The 19,277-nt window shown below is 39.2% G+C and overlaps 2 protein-coding genes and 1 long non-coding RNA gene across 8 annotated transcripts in view; 1 reads left to right on the top strand and 2 right to left on the bottom strand.

The window, feature by feature from the left end:
• Positions 1–287: 287 nt before the first annotated feature.
• Positions 288–12,011, bottom strand: LOC127516825 (otogelin-like). Its single transcript, XM_051901754.1, has 21 exons — positions 10,058–12,011; positions 9,755–9,932; positions 9,511–9,659; positions 9,279–9,368; positions 8,982–9,168; positions 8,671–8,891; positions 8,441–8,579; positions 8,143–8,331; positions 7,842–8,051; positions 7,414–7,518; positions 7,222–7,326; positions 6,935–7,036; positions 6,580–6,678; positions 6,398–6,438; positions 6,188–6,263; positions 5,914–6,092; positions 5,732–5,836; positions 4,287–4,406; positions 3,957–4,002; positions 1,469–1,548; positions 288–1,383 (listed from the first exon to the last, which is right to left on the bottom strand). The coding sequence occupies exons 1-21, from the start codon at positions 11,936–11,938 to the stop codon at positions 1,183–1,185; spliced, it is 4,503 nt and encodes a 1,500-aa protein (XP_051757714.1). The 5' UTR covers positions 11,939–12,011; the 3' UTR covers positions 288–1,182.
• Positions 12,011–19,277, bottom strand: part of LOC127516824 (otogelin-like) — a 28,554-nt gene continuing 21,287 nt past the window's right edge. For 5 of the 6 annotated variants that reach the window (XM_051901749.1, XM_051901748.1, XM_051901752.1 and 2 more), the window contains 13 exons: positions 16,727–16,834; positions 16,281–16,419; positions 16,022–16,156; positions 15,744–15,887; positions 15,481–15,600; positions 14,532–14,648; positions 14,259–14,415; positions 14,038–14,064; positions 13,738–13,905; positions 13,246–13,524; positions 13,024–13,141; positions 12,820–12,899; positions 12,011–12,454 (listed from right to left, as the gene is read on the bottom strand). In XM_051901749.1, coding sequence (XP_051757709.1) covers positions 12,015–12,454; positions 12,820–12,899; positions 13,024–13,141; positions 13,246–13,524; positions 13,738–13,905; positions 14,038–14,064; positions 14,259–14,415; positions 14,532–14,648; positions 15,481–15,600; positions 15,744–15,887; positions 16,022–16,156; positions 16,281–16,419; positions 16,727–16,834 — 2,032 coding nt within the window. In that variant the 3' untranslated portion in view covers positions 12,011–12,014. The remainder of the gene's footprint in view (positions 12,455–12,819; positions 12,900–13,023; positions 13,142–13,245; positions 13,525–13,737; positions 13,906–14,037; positions 14,065–14,258; positions 14,416–14,531; positions 14,649–15,480; positions 15,601–15,743; positions 15,888–16,021; positions 16,157–16,280; positions 16,420–16,726; positions 16,835–19,277) is intronic. The other variant, XM_051901750.1, reaches the window with a different exon arrangement.
• Positions 12,773–13,354, top strand: LOC127516830 (uncharacterized). The gene is made up of 3 exons (XR_007931095.1): positions 12,773–12,909; positions 13,029–13,132; positions 13,219–13,354. It is a non-coding gene; the product is annotated as an uncharacterized LOC127516830 (long non-coding RNA).

The following is a 19,277-nucleotide window of genomic DNA, read 5'->3' on the forward strand; positions in this document are numbered from 1 at the left end:
CTAAATATCCTAATACACAGTTAAATTAGTCACATATACACCATGTATTATGCTGGAGCTTGGAAAATGATGTCATGACAGCACTGATTGGCTGATGGCAACACATAAAGGCCAGTAGACCCAAAATAAGCTTCCAAAAAAGAATCGGCACTGGAAAAAAATCTACTGCAATATTATGAAATATTAGTTGATGTTGGTTGCAAATGTGAGCCAGAAGGGCTGATGCAGGCCATGCCTACTAGCACAATGACTGAAACTGCAATTCCTACACAAGAATGCATGAAGTCTTACCGTTTTCTAAAGATTTTTATTGAAAATGAAAATATACATATAGTATGGTACAAAAAACTAAGCATATTATGAATGTTGCAATTCTCCAGCAGGTACAATGTTAAACCAAGAACCTAAAGAGGGCTCCACTCCATAAAACATTTCATTGAGTCTATACAGAGGTATTCATTATGACCGTCCATTTGCATTTTATAGATGCAACATTGCAATACTGTGGAAACAGATATAAAAACAGGAACTTCACATATTCAGTTTTATGTCAGTACTAAGTATTTCACAAAAAAATCTACAGCTGTTCTTAAAATGTGCCATAGTGTATAAAGCTAATTTATGTTGACTTCGCAATAATTTATATCAGATCACGAAGATAAAAATTTATTTAGCATCAGCTGAAGTGCTTCATAAATCAAAGCCACGCATAATTCATGTGTATAAAATCTTGTATTTTGAGTGAAGCATTTGTTCTTATATGGTAATAAATAAATAAAGTGCTCAAAATACAGCATAAGGTCAATTATTCAATAAACATGTGATTGTTATATAACTTGTCAAATCACATATATTCAGATCATTAAGAAGTAACATTTCCTGTAGAAAAGCATCTAAATACAATTAGAAAATCTTTATTTCAACGTTCTTTGTGGTAGAATTCCATATATACAGAAAAGGAGCACAAAGCTAGCATTATTACTGTTACCGTTGGATTCACGTGCTTCCACGTTACTTATATTTCAAACATACAGCCACGCAGTTTATACCATTTTCTGAAATATTTGAGAGTTTTTTGATAGAACAAAGAGAAAAGAAACTTTACAACACTATATTTAAATTTCAGATCTTAATGTTCAAGTTGAATGATAAGTAACACTTTCTGTTATTATGGTTTTGGGTTTATGACCACTGGCAGGAACAGTCCGTGGGTTCCTGTATGGTGTAACTGACCCATGTGGAGTTTCCACTGCAGTAGAGTTGGACTGAACGGCGCTGCAGTCCCATCTCTCTGCAGCACTTGCAAAATCGTGCATATGTGTTGATGTTGTAGTTATAAATACTAGCAGACGGACACTTTCCATCACATGACACTATGTTGACCTGTGAATGTGACAGACATAATGTGAGCCATTTTACAGCCAAATTAGAGCCAGATTATAATAGGTATATTCTGAAATGAACTCACCGGTCTGTTGCTACGGCAATCATTCTTTCTAATTGTCATCCTCACTGTCACTTTCTGACATGACTTCCCGTCCTCTTTACCTATAGCATGAGGAGTCAATGAATGATCTTTTTCATCCTGTGTAGAAGTTCTAGTTCATTCAATGAACAATAACTTCTGCTCTCCCTATGCAAGTTTTTTAAGAAACCCTTCAGGGGAAAAAAACCCTTCTCTAGTAGATTTTCATTTAATTGTTTGTTATATGCTTGATTTCCTGTTGCTAAGATTATGTTTAAACGATTTAAAGGGTTAGTTCACCCAAAAATGAAAATAATGTCATTTATTACTCACCCTCATGTCGTTCTACTCCCTTAAGACCTTCGTTCATCTTCGGAACACAAATTAAAATATTTTTGATTAAATACTTTTTGTGCGCCACAAAAACAAAATAACGACTTTTCAACAATATCTAGTGATGGGTGATTTCAAAACACTGCTTAATGAAGCTTCGAAGCTTTACAAATCTTTTGTTTCGAATCAGTGGTTCGGATCACGTAAACAAAGCCTCATTTACTGAAATCACGTGACTTTGGCTCCGAACCACTGATTCGAAACAAAAGATTCATAAAGCTTCGAAGCTTCATGAAGCAGTGTTTTGAAATCACCCATCACTAGATATTGCTGAAAAGTCATCATTTTGGGTTTTTTTGGCGCACAAAAAGTATTCTATCACTTCATAACATTAAGATAGAACCACTGTACTCACATGAACTGTTTTAAATAGGTCTTTAGTAGCTTTCTGGATCTTGAGAGATTCAGTGACACTGCTGGCAATGGAGGCCTCACTGAGCCATCGGATTTCATCAAAAATATCTTAATTTGTGTTCCAAAGATGAACGAAGGTCTTACGGGTGTGGAACGACATGAGGGTGAGTAATAAATTACATTAGTTTCATTTTTGGGTGAACTAACCATTTAATTGCTTACCGTCAGTTTGGGTGACGAAAAGTTATTGAAAACAGTGTATTTCTCAAGAAAATTGCTGGGATGCCACTTCAAGCAACATCACTGGATATAAAGTAATCTTTGCATTCAGCACGTTTTCTGTCTGAAAAGGATGAAGCTGAATAATATGTTCTTTAACGTGCATTGAGATGAATTCCAATGAGCTAGATAGCATCACAGTACATATAAAGCTATTATTTTAATCTGGTTCAAGACCACAGCTTACAGCAGGATAATTACATTCATTTTCCAATTCAATAAAAATGTATACTATGGATGGTAAACCAACTTTTTGGTAGATTTTACAATAATTAACCATTTCCATCCTTCTCTCAGATTAAAGGAGTTAACTTTGCAAGATTTTAATAACTGTTACTTGTATAACTGACAGTGGAAATACAATTCTTTCCCCACTTAGCTGATAAATAATCACTATAAAACTACTCATCTACTGAAAATATCGAAACAAATTAATTTGCTTATACTCAAGATCAATGTTTTTCCACCACCTCAAAAGCAAAAAAGAACAAAAAGACCCAAATGAGCCCCAATACTTAATTTTCCAATAAAAAAGTATAGATCAGTAGTGAGCAGAAGCTGTAATGGTTTGAGTAATGTGGCAAAAAAGGCGGCAAAACTGGAAGGAGATAAAGGATGTAGAAAGTGCTTTGTGTTGCTACTGTTGCCATATCACTCAAAACATTACTAAACACCCCATTACCACAAACTACACATACTATATGATTAAAGGCTACAGCCTAAGCACTGAATCATGCAGAGCTACAGAAACTCTCTACCTGGCCACTACCAACAGTACATTGTTGGCAATCAACAATGCACTGCCCGACAGAGCAAAATGGGGAAAGATTTAGCTGCTTCCAAGAAACATCTGGGAGAAAAGTAACTCGAAGTATAAATGACTTCAATGAGCCGTTATCTTCAAATCTGTTGAGAGTCCTGTATTGTTTGAACAGGGGGAGTACATTGTTGGAAATCAACAATGGTGATGGCGAGCCTTGAGGTCTGATGATAGTATCAGGTACCTTGTTCACAGTTTGTGCTAACTGTGGGTTTCAAAGGGCTAACAGAGAAGGGGAACAGGGAGTTCGCAGCGCCTGGAGAGATTGTTACAGAATGTTATACTGATGCAAGAAATGAACTTTTTGCTGTTGTATGCATGTCAGTGCTTTTACACAGTGCTTTTCTTGTCTGTTCAAGTGAATACTCGGAAGTGACACCTTTCTATACTGATATGTTTAGGTTTATGAATTTTGCTCTTTACCTTGCTGGTACTGAACAAAGTAGTATAAAAGTGTCATATCAATGGAGAACATGAATGAGGATGCGTGAGTATAGCTGTGGCACTGTTGTTTTCATTCGGTACATACTGAGTGCAAATGACTTGCGAAAGAAACAAAAGGAGCTTTAAAAATGGTAACGTTATCCATGTTTCTTGTTGTATTAAGAGTAGAGATGAACAAAAGAATGTAAACTCTGTACTCACATGTCTTGCAGCACCCATCCATGTAACTCACAATGGTGCCCCCGATCTAAGACAAGATGAACACTTTGAAAAATGTAGCCAGGGTCGAACAGAAGGGACCATTATTTGCTAGAAACATTTTGCATAATGACACATTTTATATCTTTTGGCACAACGGAAGAAGTTAGTGAAAATATGTGTAATCACGACCTCATGGTTATGTCTCAGAAATGTATTATGTATGAATTCTACAACCATGTAGTACATCTCTGTCACTTACATGTGTTAGTGTGTCCTACCTGTACTTTGTGTATTATTTAGGTTCATGTTTATTAAGGAGAGAGAATTCACCTTCATGCACTCAGTTTCGTTGAAGGGGGGGCAGCTGTAGGGGTGGGAGACGAGCACAGGTCCTGACAGAGTGTCTGTACAGTCATAGCGCATGCAGTCAGATACCCAGCTGCGCCCTGGCTGGAGAGGACAACAGCGAATACATTCACATCACAGCCATTACTCCAGTCTTCAGTGTCACATGGTCCTTCAGAAATCTTTCTAATATGCTGATTTGCTGCTCAGTTATTATCAATTATTATTGATGTTCGATTATTAAAGGGTTAGTTCACCCAAAAATGAAAATTCTGTCATTTATTACTCACCCTCATGCCGTTCCACACCCGTAAGACCTTCGTTCATCTTCGGAACGCAAATGAAGATATTTTTGTTTAAATCCGATGGCTCCGTGAGGCCTACATAGGGAGCAATGACATTTCCTCTCTCAAGATCCATAAAGGTACTAAAAACATATTTAAATCAGTTCATGTGAGTACAGTGGTTCAATATTAATATTATAAAGCGACGAGAATATTTTTGGTGCGGCAAAAAAAACAAAATAACGAATTATTTAGTGATGGCCGATTTCAAAACACTGCTTCAGGAAGCTTTGGATCGTAAAGAATCAGCGTGTCGAATCCGCAGTTCGGAGCGCCAAAGTCATGTGATTTCAGCAGTTTGGCAGTTTGACACGCGATTCGAATCATGATTCGACACACTGATTCATTATGCTCCGAATCTTCCTGAAGCAGTGTTTTGAAATCGGCCATCACTAAATAAGTCGTTATTTTTTTTTTTTTTTGGCGCACCAAAAATATTCTCGTCGTTTTATAATATTAATATTGAACCACTGTACTCACATGAACTGATTTAAATATGTTTTTAGTACCTTTATGGATCTTGAGAGAGGAAATGTCATTGCTCCCTATGTAGGCCTCACGGAGCCATCGGATTTAAACAAAAATATCTTCATTTGTGTTCCGAAGATCAACGAAGGTCTTACGGGTGTAAAACGGCACAAGGGTGAGTAATTAATGACAGAATTTTCATTTTTGGGTGAACTAACCCTTTAATAATTACTTGGGGTAATGGCTGCTGAAAATGCCATCACAGCAATAAATTACATTTTAAAATATATTAAAAAATAAAAAAGTTATTTTAAATTGTAAAAATATTCTACAATATTACTGTCTTTGTGTATTTTTGATCAAATAAATGCAGCCTTAGTGAACATAAGAGACTTCTTTCAAAAAATCTCAATTTTTCCCTTTTGACTAGGGCTACCCTCGACTAAAGATTTTTCCGGTCGACTAGTAGTCGTCATTTTAAGCAATTAGTCGACTAATCGCACATTTATTAATAAACCATATAAATCATAATAATGAGCCTTTAATGTCTACATAGCCTAATCAGTGGGCAGCCATTTTTTGCTGTGGCACCCAGGGAAAACATTTGCTGAACATCACCTTGTACATTGTTAGAGATCCATTTTCACTCCGGAGCAGGCAAGAAATGTTCTTACACATGCCACAGCAGCTGCTGGGGTCTTTAGGAGGGATGTATAACTGGTTCTGTTGAACACATAACCCAGTTAAGAGGTATTTTGAGATTGCGTGTGTGTGTATCTTTGTGCATTTAAAATACTCACAGGCTGGCAGCGTGCAGTGCAGTTAGTATCAGTGGCTTTGAGGACATAGAAACCTGTGGCAGGGTCCAGTGTGTGTGTGCACTGTGTGGTGTAACACACACCCTGATCACGGTGCTCCACCAGTGTCTGCCCCGGCCGCATCACTCCCCGTTCCCCATCCACACACACTGCCTCTCTCACTACAAATACACAGAGAAAAGCACACATGCAAAGATATTTTATTATGTATTTATATTTTATTTTCAGAGCATTTTAGACAGAGGTGTGTTCTCACCACACACAAATCTTTTGCAGGCACATCGGTTTTCCGGATCGGACAGAAACGCTCTGTCTAACTGCATACTCTCCCCCTACAACACAACACACCTGATATCAGATATGAACCAACTAGTCTAACAAAAGCCTGATCACACACATATAACAGAATAATAAATATAAGCAAATATACATGGTCATTTGGACATATTCATTTCTGGAGACTCACCAAAGAACATTTAGGACGAAGGATTTTCTCACATGCACATTCTAAGAGAGAGAGGAGCTTTAGTCTTTTTCACAAACACACACATTGTGTTTCTTTAGCAAAGTTTCACAGACACAGACAAGCAAAAAGGACACAAATGCAAATAGTGCTCAACCACATTGTTATTGAGTTGGTGGGCTTACCACATGTCTGTGATGGACAACACTGTTCTTGAATCCTTGTGGAAACTACTGCCATGCCAACTGGACATGTGACATCTAAGCAACGAGAGGTCTCACACACTGCAAGCATATACACACAACATAGTTACAATAGCACTTTACTGTTTCAGTTAAGGTGATGTTAGTTATTTTGTTTTGTGGAGCTTGAGGGCTGTTTAGGCTATATCTCCTGCGGATTTACTGTATAATGCATGTTAGTATTGGTATTTTCCTACTGTAACTGGCTTACCACAGCTAACTGCCTTTATTGGTTGAATTTACTACTGAGAATGAAAATGGTAGATGTCTGTATGTTTAATCATGTGTTTGTACTCACAGCAGTGATAAACTGGACAGCAGCGCTCTGTGCTGTTTGTGTCCACAATCAGCAGTTCTCCATCTTTACACACTGGAGCTGCCTCTGAACATTTGTCACACACTAACACAATAATAAACACAATTTTAAAAAAATTATTACATTACAAGCCTGTCAAATGTTACGTAGGCTGGAAAACTTCTGAAGATGTGGAATGTCAAAAGGACCACTATTGTACAATTTTTCATGTTTTGTCCCAAACATGAAATTGGACTGAGATGATGTTAACATTATTGGTAATGACTTACTGCAGATGTGTGCCAAACAGCAGCTGCCTTCAGCACGAGTGGCAATCAATGTCTGATCCTCACGACAAACAGGAATGTCCAAGACACATTGATCAGGATCACACTCTGAAAAAAGACAATAAACAAACATGCACTCATATGCATGCACAAGTACACAGATTCAAATACAAAACAAAATATGTCCAAACTCACCACATAAGTATTCTGGACAGCAGGAGTCCTGCCTATAATATGACACCAGCTTTTCCCCATATTGACAGTGCGTAGGAGCTGCTTCACACATACTCTGATTACAAACTGTCACAAAACAATTAAGCACGAATTAAACAACCTCATAAAGCATCTGAACTTATTAAGTAATAGTAAAATAATACATATACATTATATACATGTACAATGCATGTATATAATCTATTATTGGGTTGGGCAGTATGACAAATTTTGTGTTATAAATATTTGTTTTTTTTTTTGTTGAAAATCTAGTGACTTAAATCTAAAAAAAAGAAAGAGACTTTATCTTATTTTAACATAATTGATGTAAACAGTACAAGGTATATAGTATATACCATCATTCTGCCCAGCCCTTCTGTAGAAATGTGTGAAATAACTGTGTAACAGACCACAGGCTTTGTGAGGGCAGCAGCTGCTGTCATCTGCAAGGTTGACGGTAATCTCTCCTGTACGCGTACAGACTGGCTGAGGGATGTTACTGCAGTTATACTCCACCGGCACTATGCTGTCATTCTCACACTTATACATGCAGCAGCCATCCAGCGAGGCTTTCCATACTTCCCCAAGTGCACGTGGGGTTCCAAAACTATCAGTGCATGCTGCAAACACATATCATTCCACAAATTACTTAATAACAACAACTAAATGCCCTTAAATAGATACAGTAGAAGAGAAAGACAAGGGGCATACCACACTTGCTGGGTGGAATGCATAAGGCAGAATAGGGCCGATGTAATAGAGTTCCCTCTGGACATACACAGCCCTCTGAAAGGCCCGTACATTGTTCTGGGACAAACTCAAACTCTTGGTTTGGGCAGGATGGGGCAGTGCAGGTGGGCAGACATGCTTGGTACCGCAGATTTTCTGGGCACATGAATGCTACACAGAAAAACATGCTAACATTACCGTAGAATACAGACATAATACCAATAAATGGCTTTTTAACATCAGCTGTGGAAAATGTTGATATGCCTTGGTAACTACATACGGCAAAAATCAGAGCTCCTCCATTCCATGCAGATGTTGAATTTGTGGCAGGAAGCAGCATAAGCAGCCAAAGCAACACATGGATTATTCACATACTCCACATCTCTCACCCAAATCTCACAGAACACTGCTGGAGGGACCTGAGCACAGAGACCAGTTAGGAAATACAGTGCATAATCACATGTGGATGAATGTTTGGTATTGGTGGGATGTTCATGATGTGTGCCGTACATAAGGATGGCAGATGGTGAAGGTAAGGTTGCTCAGCATGCTAATGCACTGAGAGCAGTCGCTCGTGGTGCAGTTGACCTCCCTCCGTCTGCTGTGGCTGATATAGCTGGTGGTGTTGGGAATCTGCCAGCTATCGATGAACACAGCCGGATCCTCTTGCTCAGGCACAACTGTACCGTTAGACAGAGTCAGATCATTCAGAGGATTACCATCACAACTACCTGGATAGGGTGACAAAGAGAAACATGTCATTAAAATATGACATGACCATTTTTTACAGTCCATATAATCTGTGGTTAATGGATTCGTACCACACAAGCCCATTGTGGGGAGTCTGTTGCTATAGCTGTCCATCTCAATCACCATCATGCCTGTAGTGTGGAACCACTGGATCTTCAAACCAGCTGGACTTCGGATTAGATACATGTTTCCTGTGTCCAGAATCTCAAAACCAAACTTCTTAAAACGTGGCTTTGCATACCTGGAGTTCACATATAGCTGGAAAAACAACCCATTGGTCATGTAAATATGTCAGACTGGCACCACTTTCATCACCACTGAAAAAAAGTTGTAAGTTTTTCAAGAATTGCAAGCAGATGAATACTCACGCGTCTCTGCAGACGATTGATGAGTACTTCATTGGATTTGTGAGTGATGTTTAAAGCTGCCAGACACAAATTGGTAAAGTTCCACACAAGCTGGAATCAAACAGAATGATATCATGACTTTGATATTTTAAAAAAAGACACATATAGAGTTGCACTAAAAGGTTTTATATCACTATATTATTTATATCATTCACTTTATATCAAAAGAATCATGAAGTTGTGCATATCTTACGGTGTCATCTGGTCCAGAACACTCTTGTACCAGGATGCTGATGGTCTCATTGGGAAGCTGAGTCACCACATATAAAGCAGCTTTATAAATCGCAACACTTTTCCCATCAAATGTGATCAGATTAAGATCTGGAAACACTGAACAACGACCTACATGCCAAAATTAAAATATATTTTGATAAAACATCAACAAATGGCAGAACTAAAATGATTATAGTAATGTGTATAATATGCGTGTTCCTCACATGGGCAGTCCCATCGTGGACAACACTTATCACCATTGACCAGTACAGCAAAGCCAAGCAGACCACAGTTTGGGGGTGTAGGATCGTAAGGGCAGCTCTGAGACTTATTGAAGAGGACCAACTGGCCACTGACACAAATAAGCTTTGTACATTCATCCACTACCTCTGAATATGGAGACTACAGACACAAAAACATAATTTAATTTAACATGTAATTGCAGATTTTTGTAATCCAAAAATTACAAAGTGAACATTAAAAATATATATTTATATAAATATAAAAGCATTTTATAGTTGACTCACAGTGCATACTCTGCTTGGCTCGACAGCAGTAGTTTTTGGGACTACATGTGTCTGGCTCGTAATCCAGTGCTCTGTTTCTATGCTGTAGGGAAGACTGGTAACTGCAGAGGAACTCGGTGTGGCTCGGGCAGTGTCTGAGGCAGGTGGCATGGCTGTGACTGTGGTACGTTCATCCACCAGAGGGCGCTCAGTAGAGGGACTTGCACTGGTTACAGGACTACTCTCAGTGACAGAAGAGGAAGTAGGTGGCTGTTTTGAAATGGTGGTCTGAGTAACAACTGATGCCACACTTGGCATTGGAGTTGTTCCAGTTGATGATGGCAGTGCTGTGGTCGGACCAGATTCAGTTGTGTACTCTGTAAATCCAGAAGTGTATTCAGTGGTGTCAGGACTGTGTGTTGTAAGTGTGCTAGAAGAAGAAACAGGGATACTAGAGGTAGCTGTATATGTGGAAACAGTAGTCACTTTATCTGTAGAAATGGTAGAGAGTGTTGTCGATGTCGTCTCATTCCTAGTGGTAGGTGAAATGCTGGTTGTGGCCACAACTCGTGGCGTTTCTCGACGTGTGGTAGCCACAGCCACCCGTGTAGTCAGGACTGGTGTGACACGGGTTGTGAATTTTGGAGTCATTGTGGAAGGAAAGGTGCTGGAGGTCTCATGCACCAATGTTGACATCTGGGTTGTAGCAGTAGTTGATAGCACAGCTCTATCTGTGTCAGGAGAAACCCTAGTTGTCTCTGTGACAAAATGTATACTCAAAGGTCTAGTTGTGGATGTTTGAGTGGTGGAAACAATCTCCTTCTCAGCTGCAGTAGATGTCAGCAGAGGTATCCCAGAAGTGACAGTTGTTTCTGTGGTTTTTGTTGGTGCTTGAGATGCGGATGTTGCCAACGTAAGTATGGATGGCGAAGCTGGAGAAATCTCAGGCAGCGCAGGTGTGGTGGTCATAGTTGTCGTAGAATAAGGAGAACGAATTGGTGATGTGCTGACTTTGTCTGTAAGGAGAGCAGTGGTGGAAACTAAACTCCAGTGAGACACTGTTGGGCCCAATGTAGTAGAAGGCGAGACAACTCTAGAAGTTGTCTTGTCAGTGGGTGACACATGTGATGTGAGCAGTGTTGATATTTCTTCTGTAGGTGCTGAGGTGAATGGCATAGTGGTGTAGGTGGTAAGTGGAGTCTCTGCTGTGCTGACACTGGTTTGGGATGTTCCTGGTAATACTGATGGAGTTAATGTGGTTTGGATTATTCTCCAATCTGTCTGTAAAGTCCTATCAGTTGTTAGAACATCAGGATAAGTATACATAACAGATGTTGACTGATAGGTTGTTTTTGCTGTGGTTTCTGTTGGCATAAATGTAGGAGCTTGAGAGGACACTGTGGTGATGAGGGTTGCTGGAGCAGCCGTGGAGAAAGACAGTGTTGTTTTTGAAGTTTCGGGTTGCTCTGAGGTTGATGTTGAAGAAATAAAAGGTGTTGTTTGAGTTGAAGTTGGCATTTGAAAAGTGGAACTCGTGGATTTCACTGAAATGTGAGTCGTTGACGCTTCAATATCTGAAGGGGAAGTGGAAATGGTAGTGATGCCCAAAGGCTTCAGGGTTTCAGAGGGGCTCTCAGGGGTTTTCAGAGTGTGTGAAGACGTTGGAAAGGTCAATTTTGCTGTGGTGACAGAGGTACTCGATCCTAGTATAGGCGTTGTGGAGGTGAACTTTGTTGTGCTGATAGTTTCAGCAGGAAAGTGTGTGCCACCACTAGAAGTCACAGTGGGAGTTGTGGTCTTTTCAGTAGGTGTGAGGATCTCTGAGACTCTAGGAGTCTCGGTACTAGAGGTGAGGGGAAATGACACTTTGACAGTTGGAGAAGTGGCTTCTGTGGAGCTCATGCTGGTCGAGACTGGAAGCACAGGTAGAGTGCTTACTCTGGTCGGCTCTTTACTTGAGGTAGGCGACAGAGCAGGACTAGAAGTAGGTGGTAAGGGGCATAGTTGTTGTACGCGTGAGTAGTGTTGAAGACTCTGTTGGCCTGCTTGTTGTAGAGGTGCCTGAGAGAAATGCTGAGATATACACTGGGCTAGTGTGCAATGTGGAGGGGGAAGCATGAGTGACGGTTGATGCTTTAGTGGTTCTCTCAGTGGAAGCCAGTGGGCTTGGGGAGGAAGAGGATGTTATTAATGTGGTAATGGTTTCCACCACCTCAGGACTGATAGGGGAAGATGTAAGCATTGCAGTGCTTGGCATGTGTGCTGTAGGTATAATTGCAGTGGCGCTACTCTCTGACACTGTTGTAGATGTGAGTGATATAGAAACCGCCGGGCCACTCAAGGTGGAATGTTCTGAGGATGTTGATGGTATGGCAGTGCTGGTTGGTGTGAATGGAGGAACAACAGCAGGCTTAATGCCTAAGCATAAACACAATATTTATTAGACACTGCAAAAAAAGCTAAACTGACATAGCTAACTGTGTTATGTTAAGGTAGCTAAACTAGAGCTTGGATTTACTGGCAATAAAAACAAAATTATTTTTAAGTTGCTCCATTGACAACTAGTGGTCTGACTAGTGGTCTGTTTTACTCGAAGATTGTTAGCATTATAGTGCTAGCTGAAATAAGATTTACAAAGCTGTCACTATGTCATATGACAATGATTGCAGAAGTAAATCCTGAACTTAGCTATAGCATTAATCTCATTAAACTAAAAATAGTATTGACAGTGTTTTTATTTTACACCACATTCAGCAACAGAAGTAGCATAAATAGTAGCTTACAGTCCTCCATATAGACACATCTGTGAGTGACCTCATCCAGAACCATGTGACTTGGACACTGAGGCAGGCATCCCTCAACCCTATAGAAAGGTGCATGTCAGCCACATCACTTAACCTTACAATTAAACAATTTAGATACTTGTAGATATTTGCAGAAATCCAATGTGTGTGTGTGTTTGCATACATGAATATGTGTGCTCTTACTTCAGGATGCTGGTACAGCTCAGACCCGACGGGTCACTGCATGTCCTGAAGCATGGACTCACACATGATTCATACTGCCACTGGCATCGAGGACCCATTGGATAGTATGGTATGCTGCCTATAGTAAAAAATAATGTTTTTGGGGGAAAAAATGGGGTAAGCAAGTGATAATGTTTCTTTGTGATTTTGAGCAAGTTTGCAGATATGTTGCCACATGCTGACCTGTCAGTTTGAATAGAGTCGCTCGGCGGTACCGATCTGAGTGACTGTATTTCATGAGCTGAAGTCTGGACGGCATGAAATGCAGAAAAAACCCAGGCTTTGCCAGGGACTCCAGCGAATCAAAGCCGGAGATCCAGGTGTCTCTATGAAGAACAAATGTAGCTGCATCCCAGAATGCCTCAGTCTCTTCCCACTTCTCCAGTCTCAGCTGGCCACTGCGCTCTGCTTTTAAGAAGTAGTTGGGTCTGTCTGCTGCCTCAAATGACACCAGGGATGAGTCTGCAGCATTAACAACAATATAACAAATTTTAGAAAATCAACATATACACAGATGATGTAAAAAATATTTATGAATCATTTGTTTAAGAGAATAAGTAAGAGGTTTGTGTTATAATTTTTTTTAGATTTAATCTAAAATGTGCATGTTTTACAATATATTGTCACTTGAGCATTTTTATATGTTGATTGTGTGCTTTTGGCTGTCTGACTGACCATGTGGTCTGGCTTTGCTGATGCCTGGCGTCATCATGAACAGCGTCAGGATCCCATCAGTACTGGTCATTTCTCTTTTTGGGAACACCAGTCCAGTTGTCTTATTGGCTGCTAACATTGTTCCTCTCTCTCTGTAGGTCAAAAGCTTCAGTGGCCCTTTCCCTAAAGCTATGCACACGTGCATTCCCACACACATGCACAATTGTAAGAATTATAATAATATATAATTTATATAATATAATATATAATATATATCAGACATGTACGAATGTTATAATAATCAAAATATTACAGATGTACCTTTGTTGTAGTATTCACAGTCATAAGCTGTAAGAGGAAGAAGGCAGTATTACTCATTATAGCAAAAATTAAACCATATGATCAAAAACTGTAATATATATCTCGCTCAGTTCCGTATTCCTCTAGACCATCATTGTCTTTTAGAAGAATGTGTGTTCACTCTGCAGTTTATTCAGTTATTAGTTATTATTACAATGACCGATGCTAGGAATATCACTTACGGCAGACAGAAGGGGAGCGCCAATCAATGGTGACGCCCTTTTGGCAGCAGCGGTGAGCATATGCGGCAACACTTGTGCAGAAACACTCACAATCTCCTCCACGGTTGCAGCCACAGGTGTCCACCAGGCAGTTCATATAGAACCATGTGACATCTACCTATAGAGCATGAAAAGCCTTTAAACACAGAGACCCTCTCTCACTCGCATGTACATTTCGACTCGATGTGAATGTGAGCATTAATGTTTGTAATTGTTCAGAGGTGATCAACTTACCACAGGGTGGCAGACTTGGAACACCTCACTGAGCAAAATCCCACACTGTCTTTTTGCAAAGGGCTCTCGAAGAGGATTCAGATTGCAGGGGTGCCTTATATCGGGACTGTTCACACACTATGGGACATGCACACACAAGCAGACACAGTCATACTACAGTGTTTGATTTGTAGCTACCGCCATATTTGAGACATTCAGTAGGGCAAAATCAAATGTTTAGTCATCTACAAACGATGTGAATGAAATAAAAGTGAGTGCTCATGTTTTGCATAACACTACAAGTTAAAAGTTTGAAATACTTGAGATTTTTTTAATGTTTTTGAAAGACTTCTCTTACACTCACTAAGGCTGCATTTATGTATTTGATCAAAAACAGTAATATTGTGAAATATTATTAAAATTTTAAATAAATATTTTCTATTTTAATATATTTTAAAACTTAATTTACTCCTGTGATGACAAAGCTGAATTTTCAGGAGCCATTACTCCAGTCTTCAGTGTCACATGGTTCTTCAGAAACCTTTCTAATGCTAAAGAAACAATTTCTTATCAATGCTAAAAACAATTGTGCTTAATATTACTGCTTAATATTTTTGTGAAAACAATTTTACATTCTCATTTAAAAGTTTGGGGTAAGTAAGTTTTTTTTTTTTAATGAAATTAATACTTTTATTCAGCAAGGATGTATTTTAGAATGATTTCTGAAGGATCTGAAGTAATGGCTGCTGAAAATTCAGCTTTGCCATCAGGAATAAATTACATTTTAAAATATATTCAAATACAATAGTTTTTTCAAACTGTAATAATATTTCACAATATTACTGTTTTTACTCTCCTTTTTGATACAATGAATGCAGCCTTGATGAGCATTTCGAAAACATTTTTAAAAAATCATAATTATTCCAAACTTTTAACGGGTGTTGTATGTGTGTTTATCTGTTTGTCATGCCTCTGCTGCTGTCCAGCTGTTGCCAAACTCCTGTGGTGTTGACGAGTCGATGTTCTCTGGTGTTCTCATTTCATTCGCTGTCTTCTGATCAAAGTTCCCACAAAGACCAGTAAGCTTGCCCTAAAAATATCATGAACACACAAATACAAACTTGTAAGGTAATCAAAATTCTGCAAATGAATGATTTGCTACTCAAAACTACAAATTTACACTTGCTGCACAGCAGCCAGCAACACATTTGACCTCTTTGTGTGTGTTTTTACCTGCCAGCGTGGTCCAGCTTGTATATGTACAGTGGTTTTTCTGTCCCAGAGCACTGTGAGGTCTTCCCCAAGCAGATGCACAATGGTGTAGTATCCTGCTTGCCAGATATATACTTTCTTCCTGTCAATCACACTGGATGGATTCTGCACATGAACCATATCCGCAAATTATTAGCAACCAATGTTACCTTAAATCATTTCACACCAAACCAATGTTTCAGGAAACATAAGTTACAGATGCAACGCTATATCACCACTATGATGCAAAGTTCACTCACAGGTTTTCCGCTGTCATTATCAAACACAATGAAGGAGCGACCCGCAGAGATGAGGAGTGATTTCCTGCAGATCACACCACTCTCAAAGCAGTCAACATTTTCTGCTGTGACAGACATCATTGCATCTAACGAGCTCTAACACACACAGGAGCACACATTAGTAGTCAACAACTATACATATGCAAACACATGCAGTCATTTTGTTTTTTTATAAGAATGAGTTATTATGGGATTTCTGGATCTGTTGCTAAAAGCTCACCTTGACCAAGTACACCTTGCATGCACCAATATAATCAAACAGGAACCCATCAAACGTTCGGTAGTGTCGATCTCCATAAGTAGTGCACATTGACGGACATGGGCGAAACTCACACTGGAACGTGCCATGCTGACACACACTGCAAAACACTCACAATCAGATCCTAGAAACAGCTTCATTACACATTTCCTCTCTTAACTTCTCCCTCAGGAGACACAAAAGTGAATGTTTTTGTGCTGAGTTTTATGTCTGTAACAAAATTGGAAAATTACTGTTGTTTTCCTTGTATTCATAATCTAAAACTTTGAAGTTACCAACATTGTTGTGAATACATGATCTTTTATATAACATCTAATTTTTCTTATAGTATATGAAAATGTAGTATAGCAAACTGACTGATGTAAAGACATGAATGAAGTGCACAGAACTTGACAATGTAATCTCACCACTGATGGCATGGGGACGATACTCTGTCTCCTGGATAATATTCTTTCCCTTTCCACAAACACGGACATGCACGTGGCTCAAAACACTCATCACCATGCTTGAGGAGCCTGAAATACACACATGCACATGCTGAAACAGTGCACAGGATGCATGTGTGAATGCATCTGACTACATGTACTGTATGTGAGTCCAGAAGCCATGCAAGTATGATGTAGGAACTCTGAAGATTCTGCCTGAGACAAGAAAATTCGGATGGGTGGAGGGATGAAAGAAAAATCTCACTGGTCACATGAGAAAAGCAGCCGATTCTCATTCTCACAGATCCAAAGAGCTTCTCTCTTTCTCTCTCTCTGATAAAGATCTTGTAATATTGCAGTGAATCATTTCCATTGGCCTGAGGGTCTCTGAGAGTTCCCAGCACACTGTCTGTTAGAACTGAGTAAACTTACACCCCAGATAGACAGGCGTTAACAGCTCTCTTTATCCCACAGCCAGCACGCTGGATCACTTACTTCCATCAAAGAATGCATGATCACCTGCTCCTGTTCTGCATGCATTAATTAAGAGTCAGAGAGATGGATCCATAACTAAACAATCACGCACTCCATTGCTCAACAATTATCTTCATGCACCAGTGATGCTGTTCTCTCTCTGTACAAAGCAGACTCGAGAAAATAAAACCATGGCTCAATCAAAAACTCAGAGGGCTGAAATTACAGAAATACTGAAAAGAAGGTTTTGTATGCAAAATTATAATAATTGTTTTCAAATTAATTTTCTATTTTAAAAAAGCTATTGCGGGATGAGTAAACTCAAATGCCTTATGTTGGATTGAGCACAACTGATGGGGCAGAATTTCATATTTCATTAATACGTGTGGCTGTCATTAATGATTGTCAGCTCTTCTACTAGAATAAAAATTAGACAAAAGAGAAGCTGATTAGCTGATTAAATTCTTAAAACATATACCCCTGGTTTCACAGACAAGGCTTATGCCTAGTCCCAGACTAAAATGCATGTTTGAGCTGTCTTAACTGAAAGTGACGTGCACAGACATTTCTTAAAATATGTCAGTGCATTTTTTTGGCTCAAGATGCACACCAGTAATGTTTTTTTTTTTTTTTTTTTTTCTAAGGTACGTTTATAAAAGCTACTTAAATGTCATAACTGAACTAAGGCCTAATCCTGGCTTAATCTAAGCCCTGTCTGTGACACCAAACCTGAGCATTCTGAACGCAAACAGACATTTTGCCACATTAACAATCCGTCTATCATGTGTGGATCATGGACTTCAGCCAAGACAATATTCCCAGATTATATTCCCAGTTTCCTTTGATTAGCCTGTTCAGGTGTGTTTAATTAGGGCCCGAGCACCGATGGTGTGAGGACCCTATTGTAATTGCTCGGTCAATTATTCTTCTTCTCCGAAATGAATCACATTTTTGAGGGTCTAAACATGCTCGAAAACTCATGAAACTTTGCACACGCATCAGAAGTGTTGAAAATTTACGTCTGATATGGGTCTCAGAATTAGGTGTGGCAAAATGGCTCGATAGCGCCACCCACAAAATTTCAGTTAAGCGCCTTTCACACTACGTTTCACATACAGGTATGAAATTCAGTAGACACATCTAACAGCTCAATTCCTACAAAAAAGCCCCTGGGTGCAAAATCTGTAAACCCAACAGGAAGTGAGATATTTTGAATTTTCTCTGCAAAATTGTTGCAGTTTTTACCATTTCCACACGTTGTTCTTTAATGAACTCCTCCTAGAGCTTTAATCAGAAAAATGTCATATTTGGCATTTCCTGGCCTGAAGACATCTACATGCCAATATTCAGTTACAGTCATAGTGCCACCTGCAGGCAACAGGAAATGACATGTTTTACACTGTGATTAACTCCTCGTAGAGATTTAATCAGATCAAAATCATATTTTGTCAGTCTAATCTTAAGGCCTTAGCAATGTTACATTGCAAAGATCTTGAGTTTTTCGCTGAAGGGCGTGTCTGTGGTGGCCTGACAAAGTCGGATGTTTCGCCATGAAGGAGGAAGCTGTTGTAACTCAGTCATACAGTGTCCGATCTGCCCCAAACTTCACATGTTTGATAAAAGTCCTGGCCTGAAGACATCTCTATGCCAATATTTAGTTAGTCATAGCGCCACCTGCTGATAACAGGAAATGGCATGCTTTGCACAATAATTCACTCCCAGAAACACATTTAAATATGCCATGAAGTACCAAACATGCTAGAAACATGTTAAATCATGCAACACTTGGCTAAGTGCTAAAGTATGCGATTAATGCCACGAAATCAGATCACAAAATCTGTCTATGAAATGAAAACAAAAACTTACAATATTAAAGCAGATAATTCAGTTCAAGCAAGTTAAACGTCTGTGGTAAAACCTGAAGTACATGAATAGAAATGAAAGCAAAATCTCTGGGTGAACATACAATGAGCACCATGACCATCAAAAGGCTTCAGGGAGTTAAACACACTTTAGAGACTCAACTGTGGCATCATTTTCACTGTGAGAGCTCTAATCT

Source organism: Ctenopharyngodon idella, chromosome 7 (genome assembly GCF_019924925.1).
Source record: "Ctenopharyngodon idella isolate HZGC_01 chromosome 7, HZGC01, whole genome shotgun sequence".
Lineage (NCBI taxonomy): Eukaryota > Metazoa > Chordata > Actinopteri > Cypriniformes > Xenocyprididae > Ctenopharyngodon > Ctenopharyngodon idella.